The 22,136-nt window shown below is 38.1% G+C and overlaps 7 protein-coding genes across 7 annotated transcripts; all 7 read right to left on the reverse strand.

Moving 5' to 3' along the window:
* Positions 1 to 390: 390 nt before the first annotated feature.
* On the reverse strand, positions 391 to 2,463 carry LOC123684604. The gene has a single exon (XM_045623922.1). The coding sequence runs from the start codon at positions 2,461 to 2,463 to the stop codon at positions 391 to 393; it is 2,073 nt and encodes a 690-aa protein (XP_045479878.1).
* Positions 2,464 to 3,546: 1,083 nt separating this feature from the next.
* Positions 3,547 to 4,509, reverse strand: LOC123684607. Its single transcript, XM_045623926.1, has one exon. It carries the CDS (start codon positions 4,507 to 4,509, stop codon positions 3,547 to 3,549), a length of 963 nt encoding a protein of 320 aa, XP_045479882.1.
* A 1,825-nt stretch (positions 4,510 to 6,334) lies between these two features.
* LOC123684608 lies at positions 6,335 to 8,407 on the reverse strand. The gene has a single exon (XM_045623927.1). The coding sequence runs from the start codon at positions 8,405 to 8,407 to the stop codon at positions 6,335 to 6,337; it is 2,073 nt and encodes a 690-aa protein (XP_045479883.1).
* A 1,083-nt stretch (positions 8,408 to 9,490) lies between these two features.
* Positions 9,491 to 10,453, reverse strand: LOC123684609. Its single transcript, XM_045623928.1, has one exon. The coding sequence runs from the start codon at positions 10,451 to 10,453 to the stop codon at positions 9,491 to 9,493; it is 963 nt and encodes a 320-aa protein (XP_045479884.1).
* A 1,825-nt stretch (positions 10,454 to 12,278) lies between these two features.
* LOC123684610 lies at positions 12,279 to 14,351 on the reverse strand. The gene has a single exon (XM_045623929.1). The coding sequence runs from the start codon at positions 14,349 to 14,351 to the stop codon at positions 12,279 to 12,281; it is 2,073 nt and encodes a 690-aa protein (XP_045479885.1).
* A 1,083-nt stretch (positions 14,352 to 15,434) lies between these two features.
* LOC123685266 lies at positions 15,435 to 16,397 on the reverse strand. The gene has a single exon (XM_045624921.1). It carries the CDS (start codon positions 16,395 to 16,397, stop codon positions 15,435 to 15,437), a length of 963 nt encoding a protein of 320 aa, XP_045480877.1.
* A 1,825-nt stretch (positions 16,398 to 18,222) lies between these two features.
* On the reverse strand, positions 18,223 to 19,980 carry LOC123685267. The gene has a single exon (XM_045624922.1). It carries the CDS (start codon positions 19,978 to 19,980, stop codon positions 18,223 to 18,225), a length of 1,758 nt encoding a protein of 585 aa, XP_045480878.1.
* Between the last annotated feature and the right edge of the window lie 2,156 nt (positions 19,981 to 22,136).

Genomic DNA, 22,136 nt, shown 5'->3' on the forward strand with positions numbered 1-22,136 from the left:
CGTACTGTATGGCTTTCGCCACATCGACTGTGTGAGTGGTGCCCATCGTTGTTATGGTGAATGTCTTCATTGCAAGTGCTTTCTTTTCTGCATTACCAGTGATTCCGTTGGCTCGTTGTTTGTTTATAACGAACACCGTGAACACTATGCTTGCAATCTGGTTGCCGAGACTTATGTTCTCATAATTGTCCCTGAAGTCAGCACTAGAGTGGATTTTTATGTACAGCTCTGCTATCAATTTTAGAACTGCTACCTTCTTGTTCTTGTCGGGCTCCACTCGGGACTTTTTGGCAACGGATATAGGGGTATTGTCATCAGGGTCCACCATTTTTGAATATGGTCTCTTGGTACTGCTTGATTGGGGATCTACTTCCATTGTTGAGGTCATGGTTAAGAGATTTTCAATTTGGTACACGAATAGCTTTTAATATTCAAGAGTCCGTTTTTACAGTAGGCTATTGTTCTCTGTAATTTTTTAAATCTTGAGAATTTAGTAAACGGAAGTTCCAATTGATTCGTTTTTTGACAAAAATTAACTAATATTCTTTTTTCAGGCAATTCTCGGTATGGTAAATCTAGTACAAATTCAGATCTGTCTCTGTTCGCCAAGAAATGTGGACCTTTCCACCAAATATCGCATTCTAAAAGATTAGTCACCGTTGTACCTCGTGACAATAAATCAGCTGGATTGAGTTTGCCAGCAATGTGGTACCATTGACTTGGCTTTGATAAATTTTGTATACTAGAGACTCGGTTCGCGACAAATGTTTTCCACTGACTGGGGCATCCGTTTATCCAACCTAGTACCACAGTGGAATCCGTCCAATAAAAACATTGATCAAATGTAATTTCACTAGCCCTAATTACCTTTCGCATTAATTTAGCTAAAAGTTCGGCTGCGCATAATTCTAGGCGAGGCAGTGAAATTTGTTTCAACGGACAAACTCTGGATTTGGAACATAGTAATTGAGTCCTGTAAGGCTTATCTTGTACTCTACAAGAAATGTAAATACATGCACCGTATGCCTTTTCGGATGCATCTGAAAACGCGTGTATTTCGATAATTGTATAATTTTCGCAACAAACATATCTTGGAATTTTAAGATTATTTGATAGTAATAATTCTTTACAGAAATTGTTCCAAGTGACACTAAGATGATTGGACACTTGCTGATCCCAATCTAGTTTTTCTTGCCATAAACGTTGCAGAAACATTTTCGCTATAACTACGATAGGGCCAACTAATCCCAAAGGATCGAAGATTTGACTTGTCATAGACAAAATGATTCGTTTCGATAACCTTTCTACAACTTCGAAATCTTTAATTGAATATTGTATATTATCATTAAATGCGTTCCAATAAATACCGAAAGTTTTATTGTTTTCCTCTTTTCCTAAATGTAAAATTCCTGAAGATAAATTTTCATCAACATTAATTTCTTTTAATAATTCCTTGTTGTTACATAACCATTTACGCAATTGAAAACCTCCAGACCTTAATATATTCGTGACGTCTCTTTGGATTTCGCGTAATTCAGAAAGGCTGTCTGACCCTGTTAATAGATCGTCAATATAAAAATCTTTTAAAATTACTTTGCTCGCGATTGGGTATTCATCATTATTCTCTATACCCATTTGCCGAAGACAACGCACAGCTAAGTATGGTGCAGATGAAGTTCCATACGTTACGGTGTTCAGTTCGTAGCATTGTATCTGTTCTCCATCATTATCTCTCCAAAAAATTCTTAAATATTTTCTCTCGCTAGGGTCTATACGAATTTGGCGATACATTTTTGAAATATCAGCATTTAAGACAAATTTATGTTGTCTGAATCCCAATAATATGGAGAAAAGATCATCTTGTAGTGTAGGTCCGACGTACTGAACATCATTCAGCGAAATCCCGTTGTCAGATTTAGCTGACGCGTCGAAGACATTTCGAGTTCTTGTGGTTATACTTGTGTTTTTTATTACTGCGTGATGAGGAAGAAAGTAGCCGTCTAGACATTTCTTGTTTATATCGAAAACTTCCAATTTGCGCATATGACTTAGTTCGATGTATTCTTTCATAAAGTCGCAGTAATCATTTTTCAAAACTTTATCTCTGTTTAGACGTCTCTCCAATGCATGAAACCGATTCAATGCCATCTCGTCAGAATGTCCTAAATTGATTACATTTTCCTTAAATGGAAATTCCACAATGAATCTACCCTCTGGAGTCCGCTTGACATTATCCAAAAAATGTTCTTCACAAAAAATTTCATTTTTAGTAAGAATTCTCTCGTTGTCGCATTCTTCGACTGTCCAAAATTTAGTTAAAGCATTTTCCAAAGACTCGTTAATTGTTATGCAAGAAATAGTTTTGCTCGTCTTTGATTCTACATACGGAATATTACCTCCAAAAACCCATCCTAGCTGTGTATTCTGTAATATAGGCATGTTGTTATTTTTCCTTTGTTCCATGATTAAAATGTAATAAAAAATACTAACTCCCAACAGCATATCTATATCTTGAGGCAAATTGTAGTTTGGATCCGCTAGAGTTAGTTCGTTTATTCTTGATCGCGGAGAAACCTCAAACGACGCATTTGGTAATTTTTGTGCTATTTTAGGAATAATGAGACACAAAATATTTTTAGTATAATCATTAATTCTTGAACTGAACCTCACGTCAGTCTTGTATTGAGCAGCTAGGACCTTTGACTCTCCTACGCCTACTATTGAATAATTTACTGGTTTTTTGTCTAAATCAGTTGTTCAATGGTAAATTTCTCATCACCCACAACCAAGCAACTTTTACGAATGTATGCTCTGTGGTCTCTTGTCTTTGCTAAGGTGAGCTGTTGTCTCAAGAGCTTGAGGTCGTCTCGATCCTCCTTGCACAGATCGTCGTTGATGAATATGCGGGAGCCTTTCAGTTTAAATCGATTGCTGGTCACCTTCGTCTTCGACAGAAAGGACAAAAATTCAACCTTAATGATCGACTTATTCTTGCCGAGTTTATAAATATTGTTTATTTCCACCTTCTGCAAGTCAGTCCCCAATAAAGTATTCAGCTGTGTGATAACGGAATGCAATAGATCAGAAGAATCAAGTTTCAGTCCAAATATGACGATGTTATTCTTCAAAGTTCTTCGTTTGATCTCTAGAATATCGCATTCGACCTTAGCGATCCGATTTTCACAAGTTTCTATTCGATTTGTTGTAGAATCTCCTAACAGCTTTATTTCTTCTCTCACCTTCTTAAGTTCCTCCCTTATTGCGACCATTTGACCGGCAAATTCATCCTTTATAAGTATTGTTAGTTCTTCACTGTTCTTCATTCTTCGACCGCAACGATATTTTGACGTGTGTGTCACACTTTATATACGTTCGATTTGTACGAACAGATGCGAGGTCGCGGTCGTGAATAATCACAATAATAAATACTTGAATTGATTTAATCAAAACAATCGCAAAAATCAATGAGGGATACTTTCCCTGACAAAATGAATCACAGTACCAAAATCGATTACTTTCGGCAGTTTAAAATACACCAAACTAAATTTATTCGATAAATCTTGAAGAGAACTCGGAAATACGTCTACTCATGTGGCAATCATCAAAACATCGATTAAAATCGGAAGGATCAGATGATAAGGGACAAAGGGGACGAGAGTTAAGTATACCTTCTATTTGTATCAAAACTGTCATCATATCTTCATACGTTAAGCTAGTATTTTTCAATATTCTTTTCAAATAATATTTAACTTGTTTTATATTGGACTCCCAGAGACCGCCGAAATTAGGGGCCCTAGGGGGAATGAAATGCCAAGTTATATTTTCGTTAGTATGTGCAGCAGCTATAGGAGTCGAATAAGCTTCTATGAACCCTTTCAAATCATTATTGGCTCCTATGAAAGAAGTCCCATTATCGGAGAATAAATGAGATGGTCGACCTCGTCTTCCAATGAATCTCTTGAACATTGCCAAGAATGCTTCAGATGATAAGTCGGTAAGCAACTCTAGGTGGACACACTTTGTACTCATACAAATGAACAAACAAATGTACCCTTTTATTAATTTTGCCCCTCGTAATTTTCTATCTTTAATGAGAATGGGTCCGGCATAATCTAATCCAACATTTGTGAAAGGAATATATTTGTTGACTCTTTCTGAAGGAAGATTTCCCATTAAATATTTGCATCCCATTGGCTGGGCCTTACGACAAGTAATGCAGCCTTTTACAACAGATCGCGCTAGTCTGCGTCCTGCTATAGGCCAATATTTTTCTCTTAACGAATATAGAAGTTGATTTGGTCCACAATGCATCAGTCTCACATGCTCCTCTTGTAGCAATAATAAAGTCACATGATGCCTTGTGTCCAATAGAATAGGATGTTTCTTGGCAAAATCTATATCGGCATTTACTAACCTGCCTCCTACTCTAATTAGACCGTCGGTACCAATAAATGGATTCAGGGCCAATAATTTACTCGAAGTACTGATTTTATCTCCTATTGTTAACATTCTATATTCATCCGGAAAAGATTGTTTTTGAGTATTATTATATCATGAGCATAGCACAGTTCTGTGACCGTTAAAATTCCGGTTGTCTTCATTGACTTGTCTTTCATATTTGATATGAACCTTATACAGTATATTGAAATATATATTGAAACTGATATGGAGACACATTTATATTAATTATTGGAGCCTAAGAAAAATCTGTTGGTGCCCACGATGTCGACATTGACCAGAGCGCCATCTTCCTGTATTGATAGGCTGGCCATATCCCTCCATTCCACAGTGCCCATCTTCATTCTTTTTCCGTTAGAAATCAAGTCTTCTCTTAAAGTTGAAAGGACATCGGTTAGTGCAGAAATTAGCTGTGGGATTGTTTTGGCTGCAGTTGTGTGCCCTGTCCTCTTACCAATCTGCTCGAAGAATTCTTCAGAGAAATGTTGAGTACGCTTCCCACTGAATACTGGTACAGCACATGTTTGGGTGTACCTTGAGGCGAAAAGTCCAGTTTGATTTGCTGCACTCAGTTTGGAGTAATATCGAAATTTAATCAGTCTTAGTTTGGTACTCTTGCCGCAAGTTTTCATCTTTTGAAAACACTCGCTAAAGTCTTCACGTGTGTTCCATGTCCCTTGATCTGTTATTTGGGACAGTATGGTTAAGTCCTCTTTATAAGTGCCGAAAATACTGTGGAAAATGATCTGTTTTGCCTCATTCTCACTTACATTCCCCTCCATCACCCAGGTTAGTTCGCACATAGCTCTATACCAAAAGTATCCACCTTTCCCTGATACGTTGAAAGCCTCCAAAGCCTCTTCTGGGCTTACTGTATCTCTCACTGGCATCTCCTGTCCCGCTGGTGTCGTTTTCACTTTTGTCTGGTAGTTAGTTTCCAAAACTTTAAATGCATTGTAGACCCCTACGAACATATTAAGGGGAAACGTCATTCTGTGTGCCTGCCTAGCCCCCGTTATCAGGACTATGTCTGCCAGAATCCTTATCAGAGTGCTAATTTCTGTAGCTTTCTTGTTCTTTACCACTTCTAGAACCTCATCGATTAGCGGTACTTGCATCATGGACTTTTTGGCGGCGTCTGTCCATTTTTGTCTGTACTTTTCCTCAGTTCGTATGTGGCACAATAGTGCTGTCATCGGTCCCACGCTTTGAGCCATAGAGCTTCGCTTTTCAGGAGGATAGGAGCTCCCCTCTAGTAGCACGTGGTGGCTTCCATCTAGTCCGTACTTGGCCACTGGAGTAGTTATTGAGGTCCCATTCTCCTTTGCAATGGGCATACTCGAATGGCCAAGTCTAAGCTCTGACAGTCTAAGGCTATTGGCACAGAAAAAGTCCAGGTAAGGTGCCGCGGTTCCGTACCAGTTTTGTGGGTCTTTGGGATCAAATTTTTTGAATTCTAAACCAACTGAAGTTGCCACGTCCTTTCCGTACTGTATGGCTTTCGCCACATCGACTGTGTGAGTGGTGCCCATCGTTGTTATGGTGAATGTCTTCATTGCAAGTGCTTTCTTTTCTGCATTACCAGTGATTCCGTTGGCTCGTTGTTTGTTTATAACGAACACCGTGAACACTATGCTTGCAATCTGGTTGCCGAGACTTATGTTCTCATAATTGTCCCTGAAGTCAGCACTAGAGTGGATTTTTATGTACAGCTCTGCTATCAATTTTAGAACTGCTACCTTCTTGTTCTTGTCGGGCTCCACTCGGGACTTTTTGGCAACGGATATAGGGGTATTGTCATCAGGGTCCACCATTTTTGAATATGGTCTCTTGGTACTGCTTGATTGGGGATCTACTTCCATTGTTGAGGTCATGGTTAAGAGATTTTCAATTTGGTACACGAATAGCTTTTAATATTCAAGAGTCCGTTTTTACAGTAGGCTATTGTTCTCTGTAATTTTTTAAATCTTGAGAATTTAGTAAACGGAAGTTCCAATTGATTCGTTTTTTGACAAAAATTAACTAATATTCTTTTTTCAGGCAATTCTCGGTATGGTAAATCTAGTACAAATTCAGATCTGTCTCTGTTCGCCAAGAAATGTGGACCTTTCCACCAAATATCGCATTCTAAAAGATTAGTCACCGTTGTACCTCGTGACAATAAATCAGCTGGATTGAGTTTGCCAGCAATGTGGTACCATTGACTTGGCTTTGATAAATTTTGTATACTAGAGACTCGGTTCGCGACAAATGTTTTCCACTGACTGGGGCATCCGTTTATCCAACCTAGTACCACAGTGGAATCCGTCCAATAAAAACATTGATCAAATGTAATTTCACTAGCCCTAATTACCTTTCGCATTAATTTAGCTAAAAGTTCGGCTGCGCATAATTCTAGGCGAGGCAGTGAAATTTGTTTCAACGGACAAACTCTGGATTTGGAACATAGTAATTGAGTCCTGTAAGGCTTATCTTGTACTCTACAAGAAATGTAAATACATGCACCGTATGCCTTTTCGGATGCATCTGAAAACGCGTGTATTTCGATAATTGTATAATTTTCGCAACAAACATATCTTGGAATTTTAAGATTATTTGATAGTAATAATTCTTTACAGAAATTGTTCCAAGTGACACTAAGATGATTGGACACTTGCTGATCCCAATCTAGTTTTTCTTGCCATAAACGTTGCAGAAACATTTTCGCTATAACTACGATAGGGCCAACTAATCCCAAAGGATCGAAGATTTGACTTGTCATAGACAAAATGATTCGTTTCGATAACCTTTCTACAACTTCGAAATCTTTAATTGAATATTGTATATTATCATTAAATGCGTTCCAATAAATACCGAAAGTTTTATTGTTTTCCTCTTTTCCTAAATGTAAAATTCCTGAAGATAAATTTTCATCAACATTAATTTCTTTTAATAATTCCTTGTTGTTACATAACCATTTACGCAATTGAAAACCTCCAGACCTTAATATATTCGTGACGTCTCTTTGGATTTCGCGTAATTCAGAAAGGCTGTCTGACCCTGTTAATAGATCGTCAATATAAAAATCTTTTAAAATTACTTTGCTCGCGATTGGGTATTCATCATTATTCTCTATACCCATTTGCCGAAGACAACGCACAGCTAAGTATGGTGCAGATGAAGTTCCATACGTTACGGTGTTCAGTTCGTAGCATTGTATCTGTGCTCCATCATTATCTCTCCAAAAAATTCTTAAATATTTTCTCTCGCTAGGGTCTATACGAATTTGGCGATACATTTTTGAAATATCAGCATTTAAGACAAATTTATGTTGTCTGAATCCCAATAATATGGAGAAAAGATCATCTTGTAGTGTAGGTCCGACGTACTGAACATCATTCAGCGAAATCCCGTTGTCAGATTTAGCTGACGCGTCGAAGACATTTCGAGTTCTTGTGGTTATACTTGTGTTTTTTATTACTGCGTGATGAGGAAGAAAGTAGCCGTCTAGACATTTCTTGTTTATATCGAAAACTTCCAATTTGCGCATATGACTTAGTTCGATGTATTCTTTCATAAAGTCGCAGTAATCATTTTTCAAAACTTTATCTCTGTTTAGACGTCTCTCCAATGCATGAAACCGATTCAATGCCATCTCGTCAGAATGTCCTAAATTGATTACATTTTCCTTAAATGGAAATTCCACAATGAATCTACCCTCTGGAGTCCGCTTGACATTATCCAAAAAATGTTCTTCACAAAAAATTTCATTTTTAGTAAGAATTCTCTCGTTGTCGCATTCTTCGACTGTCCAAAATTTAGTTAAAGCATTTTCCAAAGACTCGTTAATTGTTATGCAAGAAATAGTTTTGCTCGTCTTTGATTCTACATACGGAATATTACCTCCAAAAACCCATCCTAGCTGTGTATTCTGTAATATAGGCATGTTGTTATTTTTCCTTTGTTCCATGATTAAAATGTAATAAAAAATACTAACTCCCAACAGCATATCTATATCTTGAGGCAAATTGTAGTTTGGATCCGCTAGAGTTAGTTCGTTTATTCTTGATCGCGGAGAAACCTCAAACGACGCATTTGGTAATTTTTGTGCTATTTTAGGAATAATGAGACACAAAATATTTTTAGTATAATCATTAATTCTTGAACTGAACCTCACGTCAGTCTTGTATTGAGCAGCTAGGACCTTTGACTCTCCTACGCCTACTATTGAATAATTTACTGGTTTTTTGTCTAAATCAGTTGTTCAATGGTAAATTTCTCATCACCCACAACCAAGCAACTTTTACGAATGTATGCTCTGTGGTCTCTTGTCTTTGCTAAGGTGAGCTGTTGTCTCAAGAGCTTGAGGTCGTCTCGATCCTCCTTGCACAGATCGTCGTTGATGAATATGCGGGAGCCTTTCAGTTTAAATCGATTGCTGGTCACCTTCGTCTTCGACAGAAAGGACAAAAATTCAACCTTAATGATCGACTTATTCTTGCCGAGTTTATAAATATTGTTTATTTCCACCTTCTGCAAGTCAGTCCCCAATAAAGTATTCAGCTGTGTGATAACGGAATGCAATAGATCAGAAGAATCAAGTTTCAGTCCAAATATGACGATGTTATTCTTCAAAGTTCTTCGTTTGATCTCTAGAATATCGCATTCGACCTTAGCGATCCGATTTTCACAAGTTTCTATTCGATTTGTTGTAGAATCTCCTAACAGCTTTATTTCTTCTCTCACCTTCTTAAGTTCCTCCCTTATTGCGACCATTTGACCGGCAAATTCATCCTTTATAAGTATTGTTAGTTCTTCACTGTTCTTCATTCTTCGACCGCAACGATATTTTGACGTGTGTGTCACACTTTATATACGTTCGATTTGTACGAACAGATGCGAGGTCGCGGTCGTGAATAATCACAATAATAAATACTTGAATTGATTTAATCAAAACAATCGCAAAAATCAATGAGGGATACTTTCCCTGACAAAATGAATCACAGTACCAAAATCGATTACTTTCGGCAGTTTAAAATACACCAAACTAAATTTATTCGATAAATCTTGAAGAGAACTCGGAAATACGTCTACTCATGTGGCAATCATCAAAACATCGATTAAAATCGGAAGGATCAGATGATAAGGGACAAAGGGGACGAGAGTTAAGTATACCTTCTATTTGTATCAAAACTGTCATCATATCTTCATACGTTAAGCTAGTATTTTTCAATATTCTTTTCAAATAATATTTAACTTGTTTTATATTGGACTCCCAGAGACCGCCGAAATTAGGGGCCCTAGGGGGAATGAAATGCCAAGTTATATTTTCGTTAGTATGTGCAGCAGCTATAGGAGTCGAATAAGCTTCTATGAACCCTTTCAAATCATTATTGGCTCCTATGAAAGAAGTCCCATTATCGGAGAATAAATGAGATGGTCGACCTCGTCTTCCAATGAATCTCTTGAACATTGCCAAGAATGCTTCAGATGATAAGTCGGTAAGCAACTCTAGGTGGACACACTTTGTACTCATACAAATGAACAAACAAATGTACCCTTTTATTAATTTTGCCCCTCGTAATTTTCTATCTTTAATGAGAATGGGTCCGGCATAATCTAATCCAACATTTGTGAAAGGAATATATTTGTTGACTCTTTCTGAAGGAAGATTTCCCATTAAATATTTGCATCCCATTGGCTGGGCCTTACGACAAGTAATGCAGCCTTTTACAACAGATCGCGCTAGTCTGCGTCCTGCTATAGGCCAATATTTTTCTCTTAACGAATATAGAAGTTGATTTGGTCCACAATGCATCAGTCTCACATGCTCCTCTTGTAGCAATAATAAAGTCACATGATGCCTTGTGTCCAATAGAATAGGATGTTTCTTGGCAAAATCTATATCGGCATTTACTAACCTGCCTCCTACTCTAATTAGACCGTCGGTACCAATAAATGGATTCAGGGCCAATAATTTACTCGAAGTACTGATTTTATCTCCTATTGTTAACATTCTATATTCATCCGGAAAAGATTGTTTTTGAGTATTATTATATCATGAGCATAGCACAGTTCTGTGACCGTTAAAATTCCGGTTGTCTTCATTGACTTGTCTTTCATATTTGATATGAACCTTATACAGTATATTGAAATATATATTGAAACTGATATGGAGACACATTTATATTAATTATTGGAGCCTAAGAAAAATCTGTTGGTGCCCACGATGTCGACATTGACCAGAGCGCCATCTTCCTGTATTGATAGGCTGGCCATATCCCTCCATTCCACAGTGCCCATCTTCATTCTTTTTCCGTTAGAAATCAAGTCTTCTCTTAAAGTTGAAAGGACATCGGTTAGTGCAGAAATTAGCTGTGGGATTGTTTTGGCTGCAGTTGTGTGCCCTGTCCTCTTACCAATCTGCTCGAAGAATTCTTCAGAGAAATGTTGAGTACGCTTCCCACTGAATACTGGTACAGCACATGTTTGGGTGTACCTTGAGGCGAAAAGTCCAGTTTGATTTGCTGCACTCAGTTTGGAGTAATATCGAAATTTAATCAGTCTTAGTTTGGTACTCTTGCCGCAAGTTTTCATCTTTTGAAAACACTCGCTAAAGTCTTCACGTGTGTTCCATGTCCCTTGATCTGTTATTTGGGACAGTATGGTTAAGTCCTCTTTATAAGTGCCGAAAATACTGTGGAAAATGATCTGTTTTGCCTCATTCTCACTTACATTCCCCTCCATCACCCAGGTTAGTTCGCACATAGCTCTATACCAAAAGTATCCACCTTTCCCTGATACGTTGAAAGCCTCCAAAGCCTCTTCTGGGCTTACTGTATCTCTCACTGGCATCTCCTGTCCCGCTGGTGTCGTTTTCACTTTTGTCTGGTAGTTAGTTTCCAAAACTTTAAATGCATTGTAGACCCCTACGAACATATTAAGGGGAAACGTCATTCTGTGTGCCTGCCTAGCCCCCGTTATCAGGACTATGTCTGCCAGAATCCTTATCAGAGTGCTAACTTCTGTAGCTTTCTTGTTCTTTACCACTTCTAGAACCTCATCGATTAGCGGTACTTGCATCATGGACTTTTTGGCGGCGTCTGTCCATTTTTGTCTGTACTTTTCCTCAGTTCGTATGTGGCACAATAGTGCTGTCATCGGTCCCACGCTTTGAGCCATAGAGCTTCGCTTTTCAGGAGGATAGGAGCTCCCCTCTAGTAGCACGTGGTGGCTTCCATCTAGTCCGTACTTGGCCACTGGAGTAGTTATTGAGGTCCCATTCTCCTTTGCAATGGGCATACTCGAATGGCCAAGTCTAAGCTCTGACAGTCTAAGGCTATTGGCACAGAAAAAGTCCAGGTAAGGTGCCGCGGTTCCGTACCAGTTTTGTGGGTCTTTGGGATCAAATTTTTTGAATTCTAAACCAACTGAAGTTGCCACGTCCTTTCCGTACTGTATGGCTTTCGCCACATCGACTGTGTGAGTGGTGCCCATCGTTGTTATGGTGAATGTCTTCATTGCAAGTGCTTTCTTTTCTGCATTACCAGTGATTCCGTTGGCTCGTTGTTTGTTTATAACGAACACCGTGAACACTATGCTTGCAATCTGGTTGCCGAGACTTATGTTCTCATAATTGTCCCTGAAGTCAGCACTAGAGTGGATTTTTATGTACAGCTCTGCTATCAATTTTAGAACTGCTACCTTCTTGTTCTTGTCGGGCTCCACTCGGGACTTTTTGGCAACGGATATAGGGGTATTGTCATCAGGGTCCACCATTTTTGAATATGGTCTCTTGGTACTGCTTGATTGGGGATCTACTTCCATTGTTGAGGTCATGGTTAAGAGATTTTCAATTTGGTACACGAATAGCTTTTAATATTCAAGAGTCCGTTTTTACAGTAGGCTATTGTTCTCTGTAATTTTTTAAATCTTGAGAATTTAGTAAACGGAAGTTCCAATTGATTCGTTTTTTGACAAAAATTAACTAATATTCTTTTTTCAGGCAATTCTCGGTATGGTAAATCTAGTACAAATTCAGATCTGTCTCTGTTCGCCAAGAAATGTGGACCTTTCCACCAAATATCGCATTCTAAAAGATTAGTCACCGTTGTACCTCGTGACAATAAATCAGCTGGATTGAGTTTGCCAGCAATGTGGTACCATTGACTTGGCTTTGATAAATTTTGTATACTAGAGACTCGGTTCGCGACAAATGTTTTCCACTGACTGGGGCATCCGTTTATCCAACCTAGTACCACAGTGGAATCCGTCCAATAAAAACATTGATCAAATGTAATTTCACTAGCCCTAATTACCTTTCGCATTAATTTAGCTAAAAGTTCGGCTGCGCATAATTCTAGGCGAGGCAGTGAAATTTGTTTCAACGGACAAACTCTGGATTTGGAACATAGTAATTGAGTCCTGTAAGGCTTATCTTGTACTCTACAAGAAATGTAAATACATGCACCGTATGCCTTTTCGGATGCATCTGAAAACGCGTGTATTTCGATAATTGTATAATTTTCGCAACAAACATATCTTGGAATTTTAAGATTATTTGATAGTAATAATTCTTTACAGAAATTGTTCCAAGTGACACTAAGATGATTGGACACTTGCTGATCCCAATCTAGTTTTTCTTGCCATAAACGTTGCAGAAACATTTTCGCTATAACTACGATAGGGCCAACTAATCCCAAAGGATCGAAGATTTGACTTGTCATAGACAAAATGATTCGTTTCGATAACCTTTCTACAACTTCGAAATCTTTAATTGAATATTGTATATTATCATTAAATGCGTTCCAATAAATACCGAAAGTTTTATTGTTTTCCTCTTTTCCTAAATGTAAAATTCCTGAAGATAAATTTTCATCAACATTAATTTCTTTTAATAATTCCTTGTTGTTACATAACCATTTACGCAATTGAAAACCTCCAGACCTTAATATATTCGTGACGTCTCTTTGGATTTCGCGTAATTCAGAAAGGCTGTCTGACCCTGTTAATAGATCGTCAATATAAAAATCTTTTAAAATTACTTTGCTCGCGATTGGGTATTCATCATTATTCTCTATACCCATTTGCCGAAGACAACGCACAGCTAAGTATGGTGCAGATGAAGTTCCATACGTTACGGTGTTCAGTTCGTAGCATTGTATCTGTTCTCCATCATTATCTCTCCAAAAAATTCTTAAATATTTTCTCTCGCTAGGGTCTATACGAATTTGGCGATACATTTTTGAAATATCAGCATTTAAGACAAATTTATGTTGTCTGAATCCCAATAATATGGAGAAAAGATCATCTTGTAGTGTAGGTCCGACGTACTGAACATCATTCAGCGAAATCCCGTTGTCAGATTTAGCTGACGCGTCGAAGACATTTCGAGTTCTTGTGGTTATACTTGTGTTTTTTATTACTGCGTGATGAGGAAGAAAGTAGCCGTCTAGACATTTCTTGTTTATATCGAAAACTTCCAATTTGCGCATATGACTTAGTTCGATGTATTCTTTCATAAAGTCGCAGTAATCATTTTTCAAAACTTTATCTCTGTTTAGACGTCTCTCCAATGCATGAAACCGATTCAATGCCATCTCGTCAGAATGTCCTAAATTGATTACATTTTCCTTAAATGGAAATTCCACAATGAATCTACCCTCTGGAGTCCGCTTGACATTATCCAAAAAATGTTCTTCACAAAAAATTTCATTTTTAGTAAGAATTCTCTCGTTGTCGCATTCTTCGACTGTCCAAAATTTAGTTAAAGCATTTTCCAAAGACTCGTTAATTGTTATGCAAGAAATAGTTTTGCTCGTCTTTGATTCTACATACGGAATATTACCTCCAAAAACCCATCCTAGCTGTGTATTCTGTAATATAGGCATGTTGTTATTTTTCCTTTGTTCCATGATTAAAATGTAATAAAAAATACTAACTCCCAACAGCATATCTATATCTTGAGGCAAATTGTAGTTTGGATCCGCTAGAGTTAGTTCGTTTATTCTTGATCGCGGAGAAACCTCAAACGACGCATTTGGTAATTTTTGTGCTATTTTAGGAATAATGAGACACAAAATATTTTTAGTATAATCATTAATTCTTGAACTGAACCTCACGTCAGTCTTGTATTGAGCAGCTAGGACCTTTGACTCTCCTACGCCTACTATTGAATAATTTACTGGTTTTTTGTCTAAATCAGTTGTTCAATGGTAAATTTCTCATCACCCACAACCAAGCAACTTTTACGAATGTATGCTCTGTGGTCTCTTGTCTTTGCTAAGGTGAGCTGTTGTCTCAAGAGCTTGAGGTCGTCTCGATCCTCCTTGCACAGATCGTCGTTGATGAATATGCGGGAGCCTTTCAGTTTAAATCGATTGCTGGTCACCTTCGTCTTCGACAGAAAGGACAAAAATTCAACCTTAATGATCGACTTATTCTTGCCGAGTTTATAAATATTGTTTATTTCCACCTTCTGCAAGTCAGTCCCCAATAAAGTATTCAGCTGTGTGATAACGGAATGCAATAGATCAGAAGAATCAAGTTTCAGTCCAAATATGACGATGTTATTCTTCAAAGTTCTTCGTTTGATCTCTAGAATATCGCATTCGACCTTAGCGATCCGATTTTCACAAGTTTCTATTCGATTTGTTGTAGAATCTCCTAACAGCTTTATTTCTTCTCTCACCTTCTTAAGTTCCTCCCTTATTGCGACCATTTGACCGGCAAATTCATCCTTTATAAGTATTGTTAGTTCTTCACTGTTCTTCATTCTTCGACCGCAACGATATTTTGACGTGTGTGTCACACTTTATATACGTTCGATTTGTACGAACAGATGCGAGGTCGCGGTCGTGAATAATCACAATAATAAATACTTGAATTGATTTAATCAAAACAATCGCAAAAATCAATGAGGGATACTTTCCCTGACAAAATGAATCACAGTACCAAAATCGATTACTTTCGGCAGTTTAAAATACACCAAACTAAATTTATTCGATAAATCTTGAAGAGAACTCGGAAATACGTCTACTCATGTGGCAATCATCAAAACATCGATTAAAATCGGAAGGATCAGATGATAAGGGACAAAGGGGACGAGAGTTAAGTATACCTTCTATTTGTATCAAAACTGTCATCATATCTTCATACGTTAAGCTAGTATTTTTCAATATTCTTTTCAAATAATATTTAACTTGTTTTATATTGGACTCCCAGAGACCGCCGAAATTAGGGGCCCTAGGGGGAATGAAATGCCAAGTTATATTTTCGTTAGTATGTGCAGCAGCTATAGGAGTCGAATAAGCTTCTATGAACCCTTTCAAATCATTATTGGCTCCTATGAAAGAAGTCCCATTATCGGAGAATAAATGAGATGGTCGACCTCGTCTTCCAATGAATCTCTTGAACATTGCCAAGAATGCTTCAGATGATAAGTCGGTAAGCAACTCTAGGTGGACACACTTTGTACTCATACAAATGAACAAACAAATGTACCCTTTTATTAATTTTGCCCCTCGTAATTTTCTATCTTTAATGAGAATGGGTCCGGCATAATCTAATCCAACATTTGTGAAAGGAATATATTTGTTGACTCTTTCTGAAGGAAGATTTCCCATTAAATATTTGCATCCCATTGGCTGGGCCTTACGACAAGTAATGCAGCCTTTTACAACAGATCGCGCTAGTCTGCGTCCTGCTATAGGCCAATATTTTTCTCTTAACGAATATAGAAGTTGATTTGGTCCACAATGCATCAGTCTCACATGCTCCTCTTGTAGCAATAATAAAGTCACATGATGCCTTGTGTCCAATAGAATAGGATGTTTCTTGGCAAAATCTATATCGGCATTTACTAACCTGCCTCCTACTCTAATTAGACCGTCGGTACCAATAAATGGATTCAGGGCCAATAATTTACTCGAAGTACTGATTTTATCTCCTATTGTTAACATTCTATATTCATCCGGAAAAGATTGTTTTTGAGTATTATTATATCATGAGCATAGCACAGTTCTGTGACCGTTAAAATTCCGGTTGTCTTCATTGACTTGTCTTTCATATTTGATATGAACCTTATACAGTATATTGAAATATATATTGAAACTGATATGGAGACACATTTATATTAATTATTGGAGCCTAAGAAAAATCTGTTGGTGCCCACGATGTCGACATTGACCAGAGCGCCATCTTCCTGTATTGATAGGCTGGCCATATCCCTCCATTCCACAGTGCCCATCTTCATTCTTTTTCCGTTAGAAATCAAGTCTTCTCTTAAAGTTGAAAGGACATCGGTTAGTGCAGAAATTAGCTGTGGGATTGTTTTGGCTGCAGTTGTGTGCCCTGTCCTCTTACCAATCTGCTCGAAGAATTCTTCAGAGAAATGTTGAGTACGCTTCCCACTGAATACTGGTACAGCACATGTTTGGGTGTACCTTGAGGCGAAAAGTCCAGTTTGATTTGCTGCACTCAGTTTGGAGTAATATCGAAATTTAATCAGTCTTAGTTTGGTACTCTTGCCGCAAGTTTTCATCTTTTGAAAACACTCGCTAAAGTCTTCACGTGTGTTCCATGTCCCTTGATCTGTTATTTGGGACAGTATGGTTAAGTCCTCTTTATAAGTGCCGAAAATACTGTGGAAAATGATCTGTTTTGCCTCATTCTCACTTACATTCCCCTCCATCACCCAGGTTAGTTCGCACATAGCTCTATACCAAAAGTATCCACCTTTCCCTGATACGTTGAAAGCCTCCAAAGCCTCTTCTGGGCTTACTGTATCTCTCACTGGCATCTCCTGTCCCGCTGGTGTCGTTTTCACTTTTGTCTGGTAGTTAGTTTCCAAAACTTTAAATGCATTGTAGACCCCTACGAACATATTAAGGGGAAACGTCATTCTGTGTGCCTGCCTAGCCCCCGTTATCAGGACTATGTCTGCCAGAATCCTTATCAGAGTGCTAACTTCTGTAGCTTTCTTGTTCTTTACCACTTCTAGAACCTCATCGATTAGCGGTACTTGCATCATGGACTTTTTGGCGGCGTCTGTCCATTTTTGTCTGTACTTTTCCTCAGTTCGTATGTGGCACAATAGTGCTGTCATCGGTCCCACGCTTTGAGCCATAGAGCTTCGCTTTTCAGGAGGATAGGAGCTCCCCTCTAGTAGCACGTGGTGGCTTCCATCTAGTCCGTACTTGGCCACTGGAGTAGTTATTGAGGTCCCATTCTCCTTTGCAATGGGCATACTCGAATGGCCAAGTCTAAGCTCTGACAGTCTAAGGCTATTGGCACAGAAAAAGTCCAGGTAAGGTGCCGCGGTTCCGTACCAGTTTTGTGGGTCTTTGGGATCAAATTTTTTGAATTCTAAACCAACTGAAGTTGCCACGTCCTTTCCGTACTGTATGGCTTTCGCCACATCGACTGTGTGAGTGGTGCCCATCGTTGTTATGGTGAATGTCTTCATTGCAAGTGCTTTCTTTTCTGCATTACCAGTGATTCCGTTGGCTCGTTGTTTGTTTATAACGAACACCGTGAACACTATGCTTGCAATCTGGTTGCCGAGACTTATGTTCTCATAATTGTCCCTGAAGTCAGCACTAGAGTGGATTTTTATGTACAGCTCTGCTATCAATTTTAGAACTGCTACCTTCTTGTTCTTGTCGGGCTCCACTCGGGACTTTTTGGCAACGGATATAGGGGTATTGTCATCAGGGTCCACCATTTTTGAATATGGTCTCTTGGTACTGCTTGATTGGGGATCTACTTCCATTGTTGAGGTCATGGTTAAGAGATTTTCAATTTGGTACACGAATAGCTTTTAATATTCAAGAGTCCGTTTTTACAGTAGGCTATTGTTCTCTGTAATTTTTTAAATCTTGAGAATTTAGTAAACGGAAGTTCCAATTGATTCGTTTTTTGACAAAAATTAACTAATATTCTTTTTTCAGGCAATTCTCGGTATGGTAAATCTAGTACAAATTCAGATCTGTCTCTGTTCGCCAAGAAATGTGGACCTTTCCACCAAATATCGCATTCTAAAAGATTAGTCACCGTTGTACCTCGTGACAATAAATCAGCTGGATTGAGTTTGCCAGCAATGTGGTACCATTGACTTGGCTTTGATAAATTTTGTATACTAGAGACTCGGTTCGCGACAAATGTTTTCCACTGACTGGGGCATCCGTTTATCCAACCTAGTACCACAGTGGAATCCGTCCAATAAAAACATTGATCAAATGTAATTTCACTAGCCCTAATTACCTTTCGCATTAATTTAGCTAAAAGTTCGGCTGCGCATAATTCTAGGCGAGGCAGTGAAATTTGTTTCAACGGACAAACTCTGGATTTGGAACATAGTAATTGAGTCCTGTAAGGCTTATCTTGTACTCTACAAGAAATGTAAATACATGCACCGTATGCCTTTTCGGATGCATCTGAAAACGCGTGTATTTCGATAATTGTATAATTTTCGCAACAAACATATCTTGGAATTTTAAGATTATTTGATAGTAATAATTCTTTACAGAAATTGTTCCAAGTGACACTAAGATGATTGGACACTTGCTGATCCCAATCTAGTTTTTCTTGCCATAAACGTTGCAGAAACATTTTCGCTATAACTACGATAGGGCCAACTAATCCCAAAGGATCGAAGATTTGACTTGTCATAGACAAAATGATTCGTTTCGATAACCTTTCTACAACTTCGAAATCTTTAATTGAATATTGTATATTATCATTAAATGCGTTCCAATAAATACCGAAAGTTTTATTGTTTTCCTCTTTTCCTAAATGTAAAATTCCTGAAGATAAATTTTCATCAACATTAATTTCTTTTAATAATTCCTTGTTGTTACATAACCATTTACGCAATTGAAAACCTCCAGACCTTAATATATTCGTGACGTCTCTTTGGATTTCGCGTAATTCAGAAAGGCTGTCTGACCCTGTTAATAGATCGTCAATATAAAAATCTTTTAAAATTACTTTGCTCGCGATTGGGTATTCATCATTATTCTCTATACCCATTTGCCGAAGACAACGCACAGCTAAGTATGGTGCAGATGAAGTTCCATACGTTACGGTGTTCAGTTCGTAGCATTGTATCTGTTCTCCATCATTATCTCTCCAAAAAATTCTTAAATATTTTCTCTCGCTAGGGTCTATACGAATTTGGCGATACATTTTTGAAATATCAGCATTTAAGACAAATTTATGTTGTCTGAATCCCAATAATATGGAGAAAAGATCATCTTGTAGTGTAGGTCCGACGTACTGAACATCATTCAGCGAAATCCCGTTGTCAGATTTAGCTGACGCGTCGAAGACATTTCGAGTTCTTGTGGTTATACTTGTGTTTTTTATTACTGCGTGATGAGGAAGAAAGTAGCCGTCTAGACATTTCTTGTTTATATCGAAAACTTCCAATTTGCGCATATGACTTAGTTCGATGTATTCTTTCATAAAGTCGCAGTAATCATTTTTCAAAACTTTATCTCTGTTTAGACGTCTCTCCAATGCATGAAACCGATTCAATGCCATCTCGTCAGAACCCTATGTCCTACGCGACACGACGCGACATAAATATGGTTGGGTTGGGTTGGGATTGTGCATTGCGGAAGATCAGTCCGTTGTCATACGCTTGTAATGATCGATCTCGTGAGATTTTTCACTAAATCTACTTGATGTTCTTCGATGTTGATGATGAATAAAACACTCACTGGGTGATTTTAAAATGATTTAATTTGTATAATGCTGATTCACTTTGAAAATAAATGTATGATTGTACTACGTACGTTATGAGAATTGAGTAATGAATAAAATGTACATGTGTACGTGAAGGGATGCTTTGCTCGAATGGCCGAACCAGAGCCAACGCCCAACAGCTGCAGTACCACAGGGGCAAGCTCCCCTCGTGCCATTAGTAAAGAGGGTGCGCGCATGCCGAGCTCATAGGCGTGCGCGTATAACATAAAATGATTAAAATGAATATGAATATAAAAATTGAAGGAAACAATACATGCCGCCCGCCTTGAAAGGATCGGCTTTCAAAATAATACTAACTTATCAATATATGATAACAATATAATATAATATAGTAACTTATTATACTAATAGTTTATGGGCAGAGCACAAATTTTGGAAACTGGTCTCTTTAAAACGCCATTAACGGTCTTCACATTAACAACACGCACTATTCCATCTTCGCCGGGAAACACCTTGATGATTCGGCCCATTTTTCAGCATGAAGGGGCTGTGTTGTCTTCCTTGAGTAGAACCTGAGTGCCTGTTTCTAGATTTGGGGTAGATTGTCTCCATTTCATCCTTTCTTGGAGATGGTTTAAGTATTCATGCGACCATCTTTGCCAAAAATGTTGCATTTGTTTTTGGATATACTTGAAGTGGGACAAACGATTGCTTGCTACATGTCTGACATCATCCTGAGGTAGAGTGGTCAATGGCTCGCCAATAAGGAAGTGTCCAGGTGTTAGAGGTGAGAGATCGTTAGGATCATTGGACATTGGGGATAAAGGACGGGAGTTAAGGACTGCCTCAACCTGAGTTACTACTGTGTATAGACCCTCAAATGTCAAATGTGAATTACCTACGATTCTCTTAAGGTGAAATTTAGTTGACTTTACACATGCTTCTCACAAACCTCCGAAATTGGGAGCATGTGGCGGAGAAAAGTGCCAATTTATTTGATTTAAGTTGAGAAATTGATTAAACTGACTGTTTTTCTTGAGGTTTGATAAAATAGTCTTTAATTCACGTTCGGTACCTACAAAATTAGTACCGTTGTCGCTATAAATGTCGGTGCTTACACCTCTTCTTGACACAAATCTTGTTAAGCATTTGAGAAATGACTCCGTGGAGAGATCTTCAGATAGTTCGATATGTGCTGCCTTTGTGACAAAGCAAACAAAAATGCATAAATAGCATTCGATAATTTTTCTATTCTTCGTTTTGCCATCTTTAATATGAAAAGGACCTGCAAAATCAACGCCTGTTGATGCAAATGGGCGTTGTGGTTTGAGACGTGAATAGGAAATATATCTCCCATTTGATATTTACTATCTATTGGTTTTGTTCTGAAACAAATTACACATGTGCGTAGAACTCCTCGAACAGCACTACGTCCGTTGATTGGCCAAAATTTAGCTCTGACGGCTGAAAGAGTGGCTTGAGCACCCGCGTGAAGATGCCTTAGATGTTCATGTTTTATTATTAATTTAGTGTAATTACTGTGAAGAGGTAACAGAATTGGGGTGCTTTTGATTGTAAGAGAGGTTGGAATGTTTGAGTCTACCTCCTACTCTGATCAAACCATTTTCATCCATGAATGGATTCAAAGATATGATTTTACTGTTTCGAGGTATCTGTTTAGATTTTCGTAGCGATGAAAACTCTGAAGGAAATGCCCTTTGTTGAACTATTTTACAAATAGTCTGAAGGGAATTATCAACTTCAGCCTTTGTCAATTCACCTGTAAAACGATTTTCAGGGATTGAGATTCTTGAATTGTTTGCAAATCTTTGGCAAAAGGCCATAACTCTGTGGAGTTTCGTGAGGGATGAGAAGCGATCGATGATACTAATGTCTTGAGTTTCTATCATGATGGGCGTAACATCAGTTTTCTTGGTGTCAGGAATTTCTGATTGGGGCAAAATGTCAGTCTTGGGCCAGAACGATTTTTC

The sequence above is a fragment of the Harmonia axyridis genome, chromosome 7 (genome assembly GCF_914767665.1).
Source record: "Harmonia axyridis chromosome 7, icHarAxyr1.1, whole genome shotgun sequence".
Taxonomy (NCBI): Eukaryota; Metazoa; Arthropoda; class Insecta; order Coleoptera; family Coccinellidae; genus Harmonia; species Harmonia axyridis.

Excerpts from the sequence above, each read along its gene's own strand:
- LOC123684604 (XM_045623922.1), bottom strand. The coding sequence starts at position 2,463 with ATGGAACAAAGGAAAAATAACAACATGCCTATATTACAGAATACACAG.
- LOC123684607 (XM_045623926.1), bottom strand. The coding sequence starts at position 4,509 with ATGTTAACAATAGGAGATAAAATCAGTACTTCGAGTAAATTATTGGCC.
- LOC123684608 (XM_045623927.1), bottom strand. The coding sequence starts at position 8,407 with ATGGAACAAAGGAAAAATAACAACATGCCTATATTACAGAATACACAG.
- LOC123684609 (XM_045623928.1), bottom strand. The coding sequence starts at position 10,453 with ATGTTAACAATAGGAGATAAAATCAGTACTTCGAGTAAATTATTGGCC.
- LOC123684610 (XM_045623929.1), bottom strand. The coding sequence starts at position 14,351 with ATGGAACAAAGGAAAAATAACAACATGCCTATATTACAGAATACACAG.
- LOC123685266 (XM_045624921.1), bottom strand. The coding sequence starts at position 16,397 with ATGTTAACAATAGGAGATAAAATCAGTACTTCGAGTAAATTATTGGCC.
- LOC123685267 (XM_045624922.1), bottom strand. The coding sequence starts at position 19,980 with ATGGCATTGAATCGGTTTCATGCATTGGAGAGACGTCTAAACAGAGAT.